This window comes from Martes martes (genome assembly GCF_963455335.1).
Source record: "Martes martes genome assembly, chromosome: 4".
Classification (NCBI taxonomy): domain Eukaryota; kingdom Metazoa; phylum Chordata; class Mammalia; order Carnivora; family Mustelidae; genus Martes; species Martes martes.
Window position 1 is genome coordinate 160892377 of NC_137891.1, and position 18467 is coordinate 160910843.

Consider the following 18467-nt stretch of genomic DNA (forward strand, 5'->3'; position numbering starts at 1 on the left):
CCTGTCATCCAGTCTCTATTTAGCCATCTCCCAAGAGAAGGCAGCACAAAAAGAAAAGATAAAGTATTAAAAATCCTTTAAAATAAAGAGTTCAAAAAATAAAATAAAGAGTTCAAGAGCTTTAAAGTTTTCATGGCCACCAATCTCAAGGAGTTAGGAAGACTGATCTTCTCCATCTCAACATCTTCGAACTGTTGCCTTATTCGGCTGCTAACTATTCCTCAATACTATAATGCCTCCAATTTTCTCCCTCCAACAACACTACTCCTCATTCCACACATGTAAATGTGTACATTGTTATATGAATGTAGGCTAAGTTGACAAGGTATGTTTCCCAGAAATGCGCAAAGTGTCCTCTCCTGTTCCTTTACAGTAAATTCTTACGATAAAGTTGCTTTTTAACATATCAGATTTTACATCAAGTGTTCCTTTTAAAGTACTCACCTCTTGAGTATTTCATTAAGTTCTACAATGGAATTCATTCAACAAATTAGTTTTCTGTGCCAGGCACTGTATTAATTGCTAGGTACCAAGTATACAAAAAAGACTAAACAAGATCCTTACTCAGGTTGGTTTACTAGTCAATACAAAAGACAAAGAAAGAAACAACTATTCAGGTACCACACTTACATAAAAGATGCTACTGGAGTATATTAAGTGAAAGAATCACCTCATTCTGTCTGCTCAAATCAGAAAACACTTCTGAAAGACTTAATATCTGAACCTGGTCTTAAAGGATAATTAGGTAGATGGGGAAGGAAGGACCTTAAGGTTAATGAGGCCAACTGAGAGAGATACTGTAGTGAAGGTAGACTCTCTCCCACCCACCCAAAAGGAAGCTGGAAAGGTTGGAGATGGGAGCTGGGAAAGGGGGAGGGAGTGGCCAGATTCTAAAAGGCTTTGTCTGCCAGGCTAGGCTCGTAAGTCAGACTTTTATTTTGTCTTTGGAGTAAGAAACCATTTAAGAATTTTAGGGAATAAAGTGCCTAATGAGATTATATTTACAATTTAGAACAAACACCAAAATGGATGAAGCCAGTCAGAAAGCAAGAGAGATTAATAAACAGACTGCTCCAATAGGACATTATGAAGCCTGAACTAAGACAGTGACAGAATGAAAAGCAAGAATTAAAAGCACAGGTATGTACAAAGTGTCAAAAAACACAAACATCTAAGAGGAAATCTATCCAGTGAAATCAGAGAAAGCTTCACAGGAGGTGGTATGTGCGGTGGGCCCTAAACAAGGAAAATTTGCTATACAGAAAATGAGAGAAAAGGACAGAGGACAGAACAGCACAGTGGGAGGGGAAGACAGAATGCTTAATGACCTGAGATCTTGTAAAAGTAGTAATTCTATCCTTTTGGAGATCAAGCAGTTGGTAAATATTTACTGAAAGCCTAAGAGGGATCTTGAAGAATCAAATGAAAATTAAGATCACCCTTCCCAAAATAATGCACTTGGAAATTTACAGGCAAAATTTTAATAACAGGAGTAACTGAGATGGCATTTTGGTCCAAGAACTCCAAGTTCAGTACCGCTAAATAAGAATAGGATTATGATGATGGGATTGGCTAGGCTAAGAGCTGATAAGTAAACTGGGAGTAAGGCGGTGAAGATTTTTTATTCTAAGGCTAAGTAATCTGGAAAACTCAGACAATTTCAGGAACACTGTAGTTTACAGATTATCTTATTTAGTCCATACAACAATACATTTAATTGGATAACAGTAAGTACTATTATTATTCTGTCAATGAGAAAACTAAGGGTTAAAGAAAATAACATACCAAGGTACCTCTCTAGTTTAAATGGTGAAGCCTGTATGCCTATCTGCTTTAGACCCTTTGAACTCAATTACTAACCTAGGAGAAACTTAAATATATGCCTTACTTATTTTAACATTTAAAAATCTATAAAGTCACTATTAGCCTACAACCCAAAAGTTCTTCATATAAACAAGGTTTACTCATAAAACTACTTTGGTATTCTCATAGTATAATCATTCACTCAATAATTTCAAATTTGTTAAGGTTACTTAAAAAGCCTTCAAAACACGTATTTCAAAGAAAACTACCAGTTGTATAACTTTAGGAATCATAATGCCCCCCCCAAAAGCAAAAATTTGAGAGGATATTATCAATTTTTCAACAAAACAAAGAAAGGCTTTTTTCTGGAGTTAATCTTATCCACACCGTTTGGAAGACAATGTTTTCAGAAAAGGAATTAAGGGAAAGGAGGGAAAAGCCACATCCCATAGTCATTGAATACAAATGTTCACTGAACACAAGTTGATCTAAGTATCATTTTCTTAGTAACTATTACTTCTGAAGTTTCATTTTTATCATCTTCACAAACTTCTGAAAATTGAAAACATGCCCAGAATGAGACAAGCTCTCTATCCTTTCATATGCTGGTTTATTTCTTGATTTGGTGCAATTCCAAAGATAGAGCCATACTGCAAGCGGTAGAGCGAATATGGTCCCAGCCTGTTGCAGGAGGAATCTACTTGGTACAACCTAAGTCTCTGGAACACTTCTAAACTAAATACCTGATGGGGCACCTGGTTGGCTGTTGGTTAAGCATCTGCCTTTGGCTCAGGTCATGATCCTGGGGTTCTGGGATCAAGCCCCAAGTCTCCCTGATCAGAGGGGAGTGTGTTTCTCCCTCTGCCCTTCCACCTGCTTGTGCTCTCTCTCTCAAATAAATAAATAAAATCTTTAAAAAGGAAAAAAAAAAAAAAAACCTGAACACCTGATGAAAATATTTTGTGGCAGTTAAGTATCCCAGAGAACACAAGTCAGGTTACTTATCTTTACATATTAAGTGCTTCTAGAAGGCATGTTCCTGTCCCCAGCACACAGTGCAATGTCAGGCACACCACAGTGAGGGGATGAATAAATCTTATTCTGCCTTTCAAATGTGAAACCAGGAGCTATTCAACCAAATTTGAATGGTGACACTGTTCCTCCTTCATCATAAAATTATGAACAAGGATTTTATCTTGGCTATTGAAAAAAAAAAGTGACAAAAATATTGTGGCAAATATTGTGAAGAGCTGCTATAAACTTTCTAGTCTACTGTTTGTATAAAGCATCACAAGGTGATAAAGGCCAGAAAACAATATAAATTCCACAGGCACAGTTTGCCCAAGGTTATTAGCTAGTACGTGGAAAAGTCACAATTAGGACCCAACTAGCTCTCAATCCAATGTGCTTCCTATTATATCAGTCATCACAGGAACATCTTTCTTATTTCACTTATCAGTCCAAAAAAAATATTTTGGGAAAAATTTTAGGCAAAAGGAAAACTCATAGAAAAGACAAATTACAAAAGTACTTTCCTTCTGAAATTCTTCTGTGCCCTGACATTTCTAGGTGTCACCAAGACTCAAGACATTTAAACATTCAGTTAAAATGAGATAGATGAGAGCCACAAGTACCAGGCATGAAGAAAAAAAAGAAAGAAAGAAGTTTTATATATATATATATAGTATCCTCTGACAAACTTCAATTTGATTAGTTACATCCATTCTTGTTATCTTTCTATGATGACAACACAAACTTAGAAGGCTTCCCCCAAACCTACATCTTTTCGTCATCCTCACTCTTCCTCCTTGTCCAATTAGCTCCCCATTCTCCCAAAGCTTCGATTTTCCTTCACATCTCTACCTTTTGGCACTGAAATGCTCCACTCCCCTCCCTTCCCTCAACACTGCCATGATGCATTTTTATCCTTTCAGCCATAGGGGCTTCCTGGACCACCCTATCTAAAGTGGCCTCTCCCAGTTACTTCTAAGTTCATAACTACAAATCACAGTTAAACTTTTAATTTATTTTTACTAGTTAACTGTCGTTCCCATTAGGATGTCCCATGATGGCTTTCCCCTCTACATTGTCTCTACAACACCTCCTTTTCCATCATTACCAAAACTGGTTTTAGAAATAGTTATTTCTACCACCTCTTCCTAACTGTAAGCTCATCAAGGGTAAAGTGCTGTCTTACTCATTTGCTCAGCTCCTGGTGAAGAGCCTGACACCATCCAATGCATTCAGTAAAAGTTTGTTAAAATAAATGTGTGTAGTAAAGTAGGAATATTCATTAATAGAGAAAAAGCAAAGAACAATTTACACCTCAACACTTCCTAGTGCAGGGAAATGCTGTAGGGTGTAGACATAAAAACTGTAATGATACAATGTATTAGCAAGGACAAAATTCCATTTGAAGAGATGAGGTGTCTCTGGCTCGGCAGAGAGGAGGTAGAAAAGCTATCAAGCAAGTCTACTTTTTATTTTCCACTGGACCACCAGAGCAAATTGTCCCCTAAAATTACAACTTTGGAACACTGCAATTTATTCAGCAAACTTAACTACTCATCAAGTGTCCAAGTACCGACATACTATTATTTTGCATTCTCTAAGATACTCCAGGTGAGGAGCAGAGGGTTGGCCCTGAAACGTGGTAGAACAAACAGCAGAAGTAATAATGGCTTATCTTTATAGAGAAAAATCCCGAAATGGCCATGCAGACCAATCTAAACATACCAATAAATACGTAACCACAGGTTAGGACCCACTATAGCACAGAAATGGTCATACTACTACCAAAAGAAACCACACTCACACTCCCCCCACCTTTCTCAATCCTCTTCGACTCAAAGATCGTAATAGCCACTACAAAGCTCAATAGCCTCATTCCTGGTAGCACAAACCTCAAAGGAATACAGGAGAGGCGAAAAGAACAGCTTCACAGTCTCCCCCCTCCCCGCCTCAAAAAAATAAAAGAAAACAAGAAAAAATAAAAAACCAAACAACCAATGGGCTCCACAATCCCTAATGAGAAAGCCCCAGACGCCTTTCAAAGCCAACTGTCAGACCTTTTAGGGGCCCAAATGACGTTGACTCCAAAGATAAGTCTCTGGCCTCAACATATATCTCCGGATTATTCAGGAAAACCCAGGTTTTCCAGTTTGGAGATATGCACTCAAAAAAGGATCTCCCAGCAGAACGAGCAATCAATCTCTCAGGAGGCAATGGCGCTCCAACCACCCGGCAGGGGGACAGGCAACGGCGACAGGGCACGGCCCTTCCAGGGAGCCGCCGGCGCCCTCCGGGCTCTCAGTCTGGCCCAGCACAACCCGCCCTGGCGGTGGCCAAAGTCGGGCAGTGGTGAAGGGGGGCCAGCGGTCGAGCTTCCCGAGCTGGGCCTTCCCGGCCCGGGGGCGCGGCGAGACGCGAAGGTGGCGCCTTTCAGTCCGGCCCCGGCTGCGGCAACGGATCGGGGGCCTCTTCCCCTGGCCTCCCCACACCGCCACCCTCACCCAGCCAGTCAGCCAGCCCCTCACCTGGCAGAAGCTCCGGCAGTAGTTCAAAGATGAGACCTCCGACACCTCCTGCTCCCTCAGCTCTGTCTCCAGCTGCCACAGACACGGTCGCAGTCCCGGGGCTCCAGGCGCCGGAGATGCAGGGCGATGACCCCGAGCCATGGACTCAGTCTCGGTTCCGTCTCCGGCTCCCGTTCCCGCCGGAGCCTCAGCCCCGGCCCCGGCGGCGACGGCGGCGTCTCCCTTTCCGTCCGCCATCTTCCCACGGCCCAGCAGCGCGTAGGCAACCAAGCCACGTGATTCAGCCCCGGCCCCGCCCCCGGCCGACCGCACGTGGTGACGCACTCCTTGGCGACGCGGGCGCGGGCCGGATTCCGTCACTGGGTCTCAGGGTACTCCTCCTCTCGGCGGCCTTCCCAACAGCCGCCCTGGCAACAGCCAGGAGGCTACTGGCCTCAGTCGCACCTGCCTCAGCCCTTCTAGACTCTTTAGAGTCACGAAGTCACCGAGCCTGACATACATGTAGACATAACCCAGATATGAGAGGGATGACACTGGAGCTGCGATCTCAAGAACGAGAGAAAAACATCACCAGTAGAAGGAACGTAAGCAAAGGTTATGAAGCTGAAATGAAGACTAGCTCCGTGGGAAGGTGGTTTTTAACAGTGGGCATTACAAGTCAGTAGAGAAAGGATAACACTTCAAGAAATGGTGCTGAGAAGATTTTTTTCCAAAAGGAAAGAAAAATAATAAATGTTTCAAACCATATCCAAAAATAAATCCCAGAAGGGTTAAAGGCCTCGAAATATTTTTCAGGAAATATATCTGTATGATATCAGAATAAGGAAAATTTTTTTAAATAAGATCCAAAAGGTACAAACCATGTGAGAAAATATTGTTAGATTTGACTGCATTAAAATTTGTTAATTCTGTAACAACATAAGTTTAAAAAGATGCAACACAAAGACAAGCCAAAAGCTGGAAGGTATTCAAATAGCTAAAAGCATCAAAAGATTAATATCCAAAAAAGTTCCCAAAATCAAAAGGAAAAAAAGCATACAATCTAGTAGAAAAGTAAATAAAGGGTATACAGAGCTAGTTCACCAAAAAAGAAATATGAATGGCCAATAAACCCATGAAAAGATGTTTAACTTCACTGTACTATCAAAGTACAAATTAAAACAACATATGGGGCACCTGGCTGGCTCAGTCAGAACAGTACGTGATGCTTGATCTCAGGGTGGTGAGTTCCAGCCCCATGTTGGGTGTAGAGATTAGATAAATTATATGTAGATATAATTCATACCATTAGATTGGCAGAAAATTTAAATTAGTACCATGTTTTAGGATATAGGAATATTGAATTTATTGCTAGAGGAGGCATTTATTGGTACATCACTTAGAAGAATGTATAATATTTAATAAAATTGAAGATACACGTGTCCTGTGACTCAGCAACTCCTAACGATAATGAGTTGATAACCCATTGAGATTTATTATGTGTCAGGCAGTTTTTAAGGTTCCTTACATATTTCAAATCATTTCATCCTACTAACAATACCATGAAAAGTTTTTATTATTGCTTTCATTTTATAATTCAGGAAACAGACACAGAGAATTTAAGTAACGTGACCAAAGTGACAGAACTAGCAAATTATGGTGCCTGGACTTCAATCCTAAGTAGTCTGTTCCAAAATCTGACCTCTTTTTTCTTTTTTTCTTTTTTTAGGTGGGGCAGGAGAAAGAGAGAATCTCGCGGGCACAGAGCCTGCTGAGCTTGATCTCATGACCATGAGATGATGACCTAAGCCAAAATCAAGACTCCATCACTTAACCGACTGAGCCACCCAGGTGCCCCAAGAATCTGACCTTTTAACCACTATGTTGCTGGTGTTCATCGTAACACTATTATAATGATAAAATATTGGAAACAACCTAAATGTTCAACAAAAGAGATATGGACAAATTATGGTATATTCACACATGGAAATATATAGCCAGTAAATGAATGAATGAAAACATCATATATTAGCATAGTAAACTGCATACCTCAACATTGATTAATTAGCACCTATTGTGCACTGAACACTTTCTCAGGTAGTAGAGATTCAGAGAACAACATATTCTAATGGACAACTGTGACTAAATATTAATGTGTTAGGTCTAGGTAGTGGGAACATGGCTTTCTATAATATTCTCTGTGCTTTTTTGGTATCTTTAGAATATAAATAATTAGGTTTAAAAAGGCGAGATTGGGTGGAATGGAGAGAAGGTCAGTGTATCTGTAGTGTGGTTCCAGATAGGAAGGGTGGTGGAGATGAGGTTGAAGGAGAAAAGTGCCAGATAATATAGGATTTTATAGCTCAAGGCAAGCAGTGGGGATTTAAAAGTGTGATGGGTAGGGGCGCCTGGGTGGATCAGTTGGTTAAGCATCTGATTCTTGATTTTGGTTCAGGTCATGATCTCAGGGTTGTGAGATCTATCCCCACATCACCGTCTGCTCCACACTCCCTGCTGATCTTCTCTCTCCCTCTGCCCCCCTTCCTACTGTGCTCTCTCTTGCTCTCTTTCTCATTCTCTCTCAAATAGATAAATAAATCTTACAAAATGTGACACATAACCACTGGAAAGTGTTAAGTGGTTGTGTGATATCATCTGATTTACACCCTTGCTGCCACCATATGCAGAATAGGTGGTGGGAGGCAAGAATGAAGCTATTGTAGCAGTCCCAATAGTGAAGGTAAACAGATTAAGGAAACATTTTGGAAGCAGAACTAACAGAAAATGCATGGGTTATGAGGAGTGAAGGAAAGAGAAGAATCTGAAGTGGCCACATGGCTTTTGGGTTGAATGGTTGGCAATGACGCTTACCGAGAAAAAATGAAGAATTAGAAAAGAACAGATTGGGGGGAAAGGGAGAGAGAACCAAGAGTCCTGCTTGGGACAGGTACAGGTTAGTTTTAATTTTCCTATGAGATATCCAAATGGATGCACTTGGATATATGTCTTTGGAACTTCAGGTAGAGCAGCGCTGGAGACACAGAGCCATCAGTTATGTTCCTGCTGTAAGATAACAACAACAGAGAAAACCACAAACCTTCTTTGACTCCACCACATCCTCCTCTAAGTTTCCATCCCATTTTTCTACTCTCTTTTCTAGAAAAACTCCTATACAGAGCTGGCCAAGCCCTCTGTTTATACTTTCTTCTCATTCTCTCTTGAACACTTCTCAGCCAGGCTTTCATCCCCACTCCTAACTGAAACTGCTTTTTAAATTTTTATTTCATTTTTAAAAGATTTTATTTATTTTTCAGAAAGAGAGAGCATAAGCAGGGGGAGCAGCAGGCAGAGAGAGAAGCAGGCTCCCCACTGAGCAAGGAGCCTGATGTGGGACTCGATCCCAAGATCCTGGGATCATGACCTGAGCCAAAGGCAGACACTAAACTGACTGAGCCACCAAGGCATCCCTGAAACTACCATTTTTTTTTAAAGATTTTATTTATTTATTTGACAGAGAGAGAGAAATCACAAGTAGGCAGGGAGGCAGGCAGAGAGAGGAGGAAGCAGGCTCTCCGCGGAGCAGAGAGTCCGATGCGGGGCTCGATCCCAGGACCCTGGGATCATGACCTGAGCCGAAGGCAGAGGCATTAACCCACTGAGCCACCCAGGCGCCCCGAAACTACCATTTTTAATGTTACCAGTAATTTCCACTTGTGCTGAATCAAATGACAAAGTATCAGTCCTTTATCTACTCTCTTGGCAGTGTTTGGGCTTGTTGATCATTCCCCAGTATTGGATTTCACTTGACTTCCAAGCCTCCATGGTCTCCTGGTGTTTCTTCTTGATTTCTTTTCTTGCTTTCCCTTCTCTTTCTGATTTCTAGATGTTCCAAGCACAGCCCTCAAAATCTTTTTTAAAGATTTTTATTTATTAATTTGAGAGAGAGATTGCGACCAGGGTGAGGAGCTGAGGGACAAGGACAAGTAGATTCCACGCTGAGCGCAGAGCCCAACATGGGGCTTAATCCCATGACCATGAGATCATGACCTGAGTGGAAATCAAGAGTTGGATGCTTAACTGACTAAGCCACCCAGGCTCCCCAACCTCTTGTCTATCTATACTCATTGCTATATTCACCCAATTCTGACACCACTTACATACTTACACCCATTAATACCATCCAAAGGTACCCTGCCCTGGCAAAAATCTCTCTCTCTCTCTCTCTCTCTCTCTCTGTACACATACACACACACATGCACTTTATAATTATATTAAAGAACACAAGTTTCTCTATCTTTCAAGATCCAGCACTCGCCAAAAAGTACAACTTTAAATATTTGCTTTTATAACTACCACTATTCAAGCTCAGGAATATTTTCCCATTTCTTTTGCTCTATGTCCTCAACTGAAAGGCACCAAAAGAAGTGAAAGCAAGGGGGCACCTGAGTGGCTCAGTGGGTTAAAGCCTCTGCCTTCGGCTCAGGTCATGATCTCAGGGTCCTGGGATCGAGCCCCACGTCGGGCTCTCTGCTCAGCGGGGAGCCTGCTTCCCCCTCTCTCTCTGCCTGCCTCTCTGCCTATTTGTGATCTCTGTCTGTCAAATAAATAAAATCTTAAAAAAAAAAGAATTGAAAGCAAGGACTTGAGCAGATATTTGTATACATATGTTCACAACAATATTATTCGTAATCACCAAAATGTGGAAACAACCCAAGTATTCATTGAGAGATGAATGGATAAACAAAATGTGGCATATATATATACAAATATACGCAATGGAATATTACTCAAATTTGAGAAGGAAGGAAATTCTGACATATGCTACACAATCGATGAACCTCGAAGATGTTTTACAAAGTAAAATATGTAAATCCCAGTGACAAATACTACATGATACTAACTATGTGAGGTACCCTAAGAATTTAAAATCAGAGACAAAAAGCAACAGTGATTTCAAGGGGCTGGGGAAAGGGAGAATAGGGAGTTAGTATTTAATAGGTACTGAGTATCAATTTTTTTGACAATTTTATTTGTTTGTTTGTTTGTTTATTTGACAGAGGGAGAGACAGAGATAGTGAGAGAGAGCACAAGCAGGGAGGAGAGGGAGAAGCAGGCTCCCCACTGAGCAGGGAGCCCAATGTGGGGCTCCATCCCAGGACCATGACCTGAGCTGAAGGCAGAGGCTTAACCGTACTGAACCCAGGCATCCCATACTGATTATCAATTTAGGAAGATAAAGAAGTTCTGGAGATGAATGGTATGGTGGCAAAACAATGTTTATATACTTAATGCCACGGAACCATATACTTAAAAATACTTAAAAATGGTTAAATGGTGAGTGCCTAGGCAGTGCAGTTGATTAAGTGTCTGACTCTTGGTTTCCACCTAGGTCCAAATCCCAGGGTCGTGAGATCAAGTCCTATGTCTGGCTCAGGTCTCAGCATGGAGTCTGCTTGGGTTTGTCTCTTCCTCTGCCCCTCCTCCTCTCAAAGACATAAACAAATCTTTAAAAAAATGGTTAAATGGTAAATTTTACATTATACATATTTTATCACAATATAAAAAAATAAAAAAACCAAAACTGAGAGATACCTGGGTGGCTCATTCAGTTAAACATTTGCCTTTGGTTCAGGTCATGATCCCAGGGTCCTGGGGTTGGGCTCCCTGCTCAGCAAGAAGCCTACATCTCCCTCTATCTCTGGCCCCCCAACATGCTCTCTCCCCCTCTCTCAAATAAATAAATACAATCTTAAAAAAAAAATAACTGAAAGGCAACTGCCTCCTAATGCCTCAGTTTTGGGTGGAACCACTTAAGCGAAACAGAGCATCGCTTTGCAATGCCAAGAGAATTTGAACAGCAGAAATACTTAGGTAAGAGAAAACACAAATTAACTTATCACACTCTTCCTCTTAGATAGCACAAATGCAGCATATTCTTGCATAACCGAGTATTATTTTCCAGTAGTAGTGAATGTTCCTTTTTAAAAATGGCCTCTTTTCATGTTCAGATTCATGGTTTGGAAACAATTGATGAATTAGCACAATTTCCCACAGTGGCTGAAGAAAATTTTGCAATCCTAAACAATTTTTTTGATCCTTAAATGTTATATTCATATGTATATTTGTCTACTTGTAACATGGTAGAGAGACTGATTCTTTCCATTGTCAGTAGATAAACAATGAATTCAGAATGTATCCACAATAACTTTATTTGTATAAAAATATTTAATAAGACAATAACTTAACTTAATAAGGTTAACTTTCTATTTCTAGCATTGTTTGTATAATTTTGATGTAAAATTCTGATTATTTTGGGGGTGACTGTGTCAGGTAAAGCCATGCAACTCTTGATCTCAGGATTGTGAGTTCAAGCCCCACATTGGGTGTAGAGATGACACATAAATAAATCTTTAAAAGTCTGATATTTTTGCATTTTATTTTGTATATTAGTAGATAATTTGAATGTTTTAAGACAAAAACAATTTTTGGCAGTTTATATTTTATATATTACTTTATTTTTAAAAGATTATTTATTTAACAGGGAAAGAGAGAGAGAGAGAGCATGAGCAGGGAGAGCCACAGGCAGAGGGAAAGGCAGAATCAGGTTCCCTGCTGAACAGAGAGCCCACGCAGGGCTCAGTCCCAGAACCCTGGGATCATGACTTGAGCCAAAGGCAGACGCTTAACCCACTGAGCCACCCAGGCATCTCTAGTCACAACTTCTAAATAGCTAGACATATGGTATATGGATCACCATCTGTGCTCTTGCTCCTGACCTTACAAATAGTAAGAGTGAATCCACTAACTATCACCACTGTCCTCACATCCAGACTCAGCCCCCTGTGCCCTCTACATATCTAGCAGGCATCTCACACAAAAAGTGCCCCAAACTTTTCCTTTTCCAGTAAATGACTGTGTACTCATTCATCTGCTTAAGCCAAAGACTACGGAGTCATGCTCATCTCCATTCTTTCTCACACACTCCATATCTAATCCACGCCCTAGGTTGAAAATGTATTCTCAAATCAAATCCTCCTCAGCCCTACCCACAGACCTCTTCACTAATGCCCCTCCACTCCCCACCCCCATCTAAACATGCATGATAATCCTTCTGGTAGACTAGCTATTTCTATTCTTGTCCTTCTGCACTCAATTCTCCAGACAACAGCCACATTAATACTTTTAAGACATAATACAGATTGTATCTCTCTGCTCAAAATACTCCAGTGACTTCCCGTCATCCTTACCAGAGTCCACAAAGTCCTACCTTATTGGCCCCTGCTATCTCGCCAAATTCACATCCCCACCACTTCTTCTTACTCACTCCGTTGTGACTCCAGGCATGATTGAACAAGACAAACCAGGCCCATGACTTTCATACTTACTGTTTGCTTTCTCTGGTGTACTTTTCCTTTTCTCATTTTATTCAGGTTCAACTTATCACCTCAGAGAGGCATTTCTTCGTGAACCTATCTGAAATAGCTTTCTCTATCCTCTTGCTCTTCTTTAATTTTTTCATATTAATTGGCTTTATATTATCATTATTTTGTGTGTCTCCACTTGCCAGAGGTAAGTTTTTTTTTTCCCCAATTGAGCTATAACTGACATATAACAGAAGATATGGCCTTTGAAAGTAGGGTGACTTGCTTTATCAATACTGTAACCCTAGGGTCTCTGGTACAATAGGTCCTGTCATAGTGTGGGCAACTGCTTGTTAAATGAAAGAAGAAATTTAAAAGCTTGTAGCGTTAAATGGGATTGGAGGAGCTATCTTAGGGAAAACATGAATCAAGGGTCACAAACTCATATTCTTTTTTTTAATATTTTTTTTTATTTGTCAGAGAGAGAGAGAGAGAACACAAACAGAGGAAGCAGGAGGCAGAGGGAGAAGCAATCTCCCCACTGAGCAAAGAACCTGATGCGGGGACTCGATCCCAGGACCCTGGGATTATGACCTGAGCTGAAGGCAGACGCTTAATCAACCAAGCCACTCAGGCACCCCCAATAAGCTCATGTTCTTGTACACCTTTGGCAAATAACCTAAATGAATGAAGCAGGCTGGATATCAGATGTTTGAAGTAGTAAAACTGATTAAGAAATGACCCAGGCAGCAGGTACTCCAGCAAATTATTGCTGTGGGGAAATGTAGATCCCATTTTGTTAGATCTTCAAATTCTCCCAGAGAAATTGGAAATCCGGGTTTTTAAACACAATTTCCCATTTTTAAAGCTACAGGCCATTTAGGGGCACCTGGGTGGCTCAGTAGGTTAAGCCTCTGCCTTCAGCTTAGGTCAAGATCCCAGGGTCCTGGAATCGAGCCCCACATTGGCTTCTCTGCTCAGCGAGGAGCCTGCTTCCCCTGCTCTCTCTGCCTGCCTTTCTGCCGACTTGTGATCTATCTCTCTCTCTCTCTGCCAAATAAATAAAAATAAAATCTAAAAAAAAAAGCTACAGGCCATATAATGTCCACCTATGCATTCAGATTGGATGATGAACCAATAATTTGTGACCTTAAACATAAAAAAGGAGGAGGGTCCAGGATCACCCCACAAGACACAAAACACACAAGGATAGGCTCTAGCTTGCAAAAATGTTGAGAAGGAGCTACCAAAGAGGCAGGGGGCAAACCAAAAGGGCAGATATTCCTGAAAACAAAAGAAGAAAGTGGCAGGAAGAGAATAGTCAGGTGTGTAGACTGCTAACAAGAGTTTGGGTAATGAGGATAGAAAAGCGACCACTTGAAATGACATCATAGATAATGTTAATAGCCTTGACTAGAGAAGTTTCTGTGCATCTCTGGTATAGAAGCCTGATTGGAGAGGGTTGAAGAAAAAGGTAGGATGGGGAGGGGAGGAAGTTTAATAAACTTTTGAGAAGTTTTTTTCTGTGAAAAAAGAACATAAAAATGGGGATGTGAGATTTTTAGAAGGAATTCTTTTTTTTTAAGATTTTATTTATTTATTTGACTCAGAGAGAGAGATCACAAGTAGGCAGAGAGAGAGAGAGGAGGAAGCGGCTCCCTGCCGAGCAGAGAGCCCAATGCGGGACTCGATCCCAGGACCCCGGGATCATGACCCGAGCTGAGGGCAGAGGCTTTAACCCACTGTGCCACCCTGGTGCCCCTTTGGAAGAAATTCTTAAAGATAAGGAAATTCTTACCTTACTTCAAAACAGTATGGTTGCATACATATGGAAATGATACAAGAAAACAGGAAAAACTATGATGTTGAAAAGAGGACAGGGACACCTGGGTGTCTCAGTCCGTTAAGCATCTGCCCTCAGCTCGGGTCATGATCCCAGGGTCCTGAGATGGAGCCCCATATGGGGCTTCCTACTCAACAGGGAGTCTGCCTCTTTCTCACCCTCTATCCCTCCCCCTACTCATGTGCTCTCTTTCTCTCTTTCCCTCTCTCTCTTTTAAATAAACTAATAAAATCTTAACAAAAAAAGAGGACAAACTATAGGAGAAAAGTCCTTGAGAAGGCAAGAGGAGATGATATCCAGAATATAGGAAAAGATTTGGTCTAGGGTAGAAATGAGAGACACGTTTTTATTTTAACTGGAGGGACACTCGCAAATATGGGTATGGGTGAGGGGAGGTGTGTCCATGTGGCAGTGGGCGACTCTGGAGTCTCTGCCTGAGTGCTTCTTCCTCCAGGAAGTACGAGATAAAGTGTTGAGCTGACAGTAAGGAGGTGGGGAGAAGCAATGTTGGACATTGGAGGAGAGAAGAAACTTTAGAGTTAGAGCTGTTTCAGAGCGAGATAGGAAAGAATACTTACTAAATGTATGCATGAAGACTGAAGGGCCACCATGTTGGGTGGCATTCTTCATTTGTTTAACAAATACTCATGGCCAGTCTGCTATGTTTCAGGTACTGTCCTCGAAGCAGAAATAGGTCATTGAACAGGGGCACCTGGCTGGCTCAGCCAGTAAAGCATGTGACTCCTGATCTCAGGGTCATGAGTTCAAGCCCCACATGGGTTGTGGAACATACTTTAAAAAAAAAAAAAAGTGTCTGTGGTGCCTGGGTGGCTCAGTGGGTTAAAGCCTCTGCCTTTGGCTCGGGTCATGATCCCAGGGTCCTGGGATCGAGCCCTGCATTGGGCTCTCTGCTCAGCAGGGAGCCTGCTTCCTCCTCTCTCTCTGCCTGCCTCTCTGCCTACTTGTGATCTTTGTCTGTCAAATAAATACATAAAAAATCTTTAAAAAAAAAAAAAGTGGGACGCCTGGGTGGCTCAGTTGGTTAAGCAGTTGCCTTCGGCTCAGGTCATGATCCCAGCATCTTGGGATCGAGTCCCACATCGGGCTCCTTGCTCAGCAGGGAGCCTGCTTCTCCCTCTGCCTCTGCCAGCCACTCTGTCTGCCTGTCCTCAACTCTCTCTGACAAATAAATAAATAAAATCTTTTAAAAAAAAAGTGTCATGAATAAAGGATGTCCCTGGGTTTCGCATTTTTCCCCCAGAGTCTACAATACAGTTAACTTCTTTGTCTTGAGTCCAATTCTAGTTCTACAGAGACTCCCAGTTCTTGATGAAGCTGGGTATTTCCCAATACGCCATCAGTAATACATTTACAAATGAGGATTTAGGGTAGTTTCATTTTGCAGATCATTTTTTTCAGATTCAAAAAACCTTGTGGATATCTACCATGGTTGTGGTAACTTCTTTTCAAAATACGTGAAAAGCAGAGGATTCTGGAGTCAAGTTTGCCGGGTCTGAATCATTACATTATACACACATACATTATTATACATTATACCTACATTATTAGTTCTGTGCCTTTAGATCATTTAATTTCTTTGAGCCTCACATTCTTCATCTTAGAATGGACATAATACTAGCATGTATCTAAAGAACTACCGTTAGGGGTGCCTGGCTGGCTCAGTCAGTTAAGCATCTGACTCTTGCTTTTGGCTCAGGTCATGATCTCAGGGTTGTGAGATTGAACCCTGTGTTGAGCTCCGCACTCAATGTGGAGCCTTCTGAAGATTCTCCCTCACCCTCTTCCCCTCTCCACCTCTTCAACGATAATAATAAAATAAAATAAGAGAGAGATTGTTCAAGTGACCAAAGAGGGCTGGACACATAGTAAGTGCTCAATAAATAGGATTACTATTGTTTCTATGAGGTTGAGTCTCGGAGAATAACTTTAGCTTCCCTTATGGTAGACTCCCACACATAGTGACTATGGAAACAGTCTATTTTCATAACTGTTGTGTGAGACATAAAATGTCAGAGGACAGACCTATATTGTGGATCATTAAAGCTGCTGATTAGGCTAGAATTTCCGATTTGCAAGTTCAAGAACTTGACTCTATCATTTCACCTAGGTGGTGATTAAGTCACAAGAGCCCAATTTACTAATTCACCCTAAGAAATATAATGGCATCCCTATAGAAAAGTCCACTTGGGAAACAAAATTAGCATCAGAAGTTTGCTTAGGGCAAGTAGGGATGGGTGTAAAGGGAGCCACAAGATCTTAAATCACCCCATTCCATACCCAGACTTCTTCATAATTATTTTCCTTTATTTTTAAATTTTTATATATATATTTAATTTACTTTTTAAAGATTTTGCTTATTTCAGAGAGAGAGGAGAGAGAGAGAGAGAGAAGGAGAGCACTCAAGCTTGAGCAGGGGGAGGGACAGAGGGAGAAATAGAAACCCTCCTCCAGCAGGGAGCCCAATGCAGGCAGACGCTTAACCAACTGAGCCACCCAGGCACCCCCAAAATTATTTTCTATTTTCTCTCTTTCCTTTTCTCAAGATCTAATCGGGTTAGACTCCAAATCTATCCATTTATCCTCAGGAAACCCTTCTATCCATCTGACCCATTCCCAGTTATCCATGCCCTGCGAATGGGAACATATACAGAACACAGCATAACATCCTCTAAAGGTCTAAGAAGAGCAAGGAGGAGGAGAGAACCTGCAAGGTGAGGGAGCAGTGTCTATACTCCAGAACCACCTTTGAGTGCTTAGCCCCCATGACTGTCACATATTCCCAGTCTCTCTCCTTCGGACTCACCACCTCCCTGGGATCCCAGGAGCCTAGTGTTCCATTCTGGGAGGCTTTGTTGTTGTGTTTTGACGAAGGGCTGGGGGTCCCAAAGGCAGAGAACCCTCAGAGGAGATGCAAACTCGAAAACCTCACAGATGCTGTTTCAGTCTTCCTTCCTGCCAGAGATTGTCCCCCAGAAAACTATTCTTTGCTCTTCCTTTTGGGGGATTTTTCATTTGTTGGATTTATTGAAGGACCGATTCCTTCCCTGTCATGCCATCATTAGACAAGTCCTACTTTTCTCTTGCTTGAGCTATTGCAAGGGTGTCCCAACAGTTATCCCTGCTTCTAGGTCACCCCACTTGTTCCCTGAAATTCATCTTCCTAAATTCACCTCCATGGCTTAAAAATGTTAAGCTCCTTCTTGTTTCAAATTGAATAAAAATCTTCAGCTTGGGTTTTAAATCCAACCACTCATCATTTGCTATTCCTAAGAACACAGAGTTCTGGGGCACCTGGGTGGCTCAGTGGGTTGGGGCCTCTGCCTTCGGCTCGGGTCATGATCCCAGTGTCCTGGGATCGAGCCCCGCGTGGGGCTCTCTGCTCAGCGGGGAGCCTGCTTCCCTTCCTCTCTCTCTCTGCCTGATTCTCTGCCTACTTGTGATCTATGTCTGTCAAATAAATAAGCAAAATCTTAAAAAAAAAAAAAAAGAACACAGAGTTCTTTGCTAGCTCCCCAAACATGTCACCATCCCCCCTTATAGAGTTTTCCTACCTTTGTGTCTTTGCTCAATTTGTCACCTCTTCATGAAACTCCCTGCCACTTAGACTAAATGGTATGAAGAGATAGTATTATTCAGTCATAGTAGACTGGCCCTTCCTTCAGCCCCTCAAATCCTCATCTTTTTCTTACCTCAAGGGCTTTGTATTTGCTGTTCTGTCTTTCTGGAACATTCTTTACCTATCCAGCTCCTTCTCAATCTTCAGGGTTCTTGTCTCTCTTCTAGCAGCCTGTTCTTTTTTTCTTCCTAGTGCTTACCCAAATCTGTAATTATGCATGTATTAGTTTATTTGTTTAAGACCCCCTACCACTACCTCACTAGATCACAAATGTGCCAGCCTATGTGCTCCCAGCCCTATTTCAGTGT

At 41.6% G+C, this 18467-nt stretch overlaps 1 protein-coding gene across 1 annotated transcript in view; it reads right to left on the reverse strand.

The window, feature by feature from the left end:
- RLF (RLF zinc finger) overlaps positions 1–5584 on the reverse strand; it is a 93133-nt gene extending 87549 nt beyond the window's left edge. The window contains exon 1 of the mRNA XM_080803175.1: positions 5340–5584. Within this exon, the coding sequence (XP_080659301.1) occupies positions 5340–5576 (237 nt within the window). The 5' untranslated portion in view covers positions 5577–5584. The remainder of the gene's footprint in view (positions 1–5339) is intronic.
- Positions 5585–18467: the final 12883 nt, after the last annotated feature.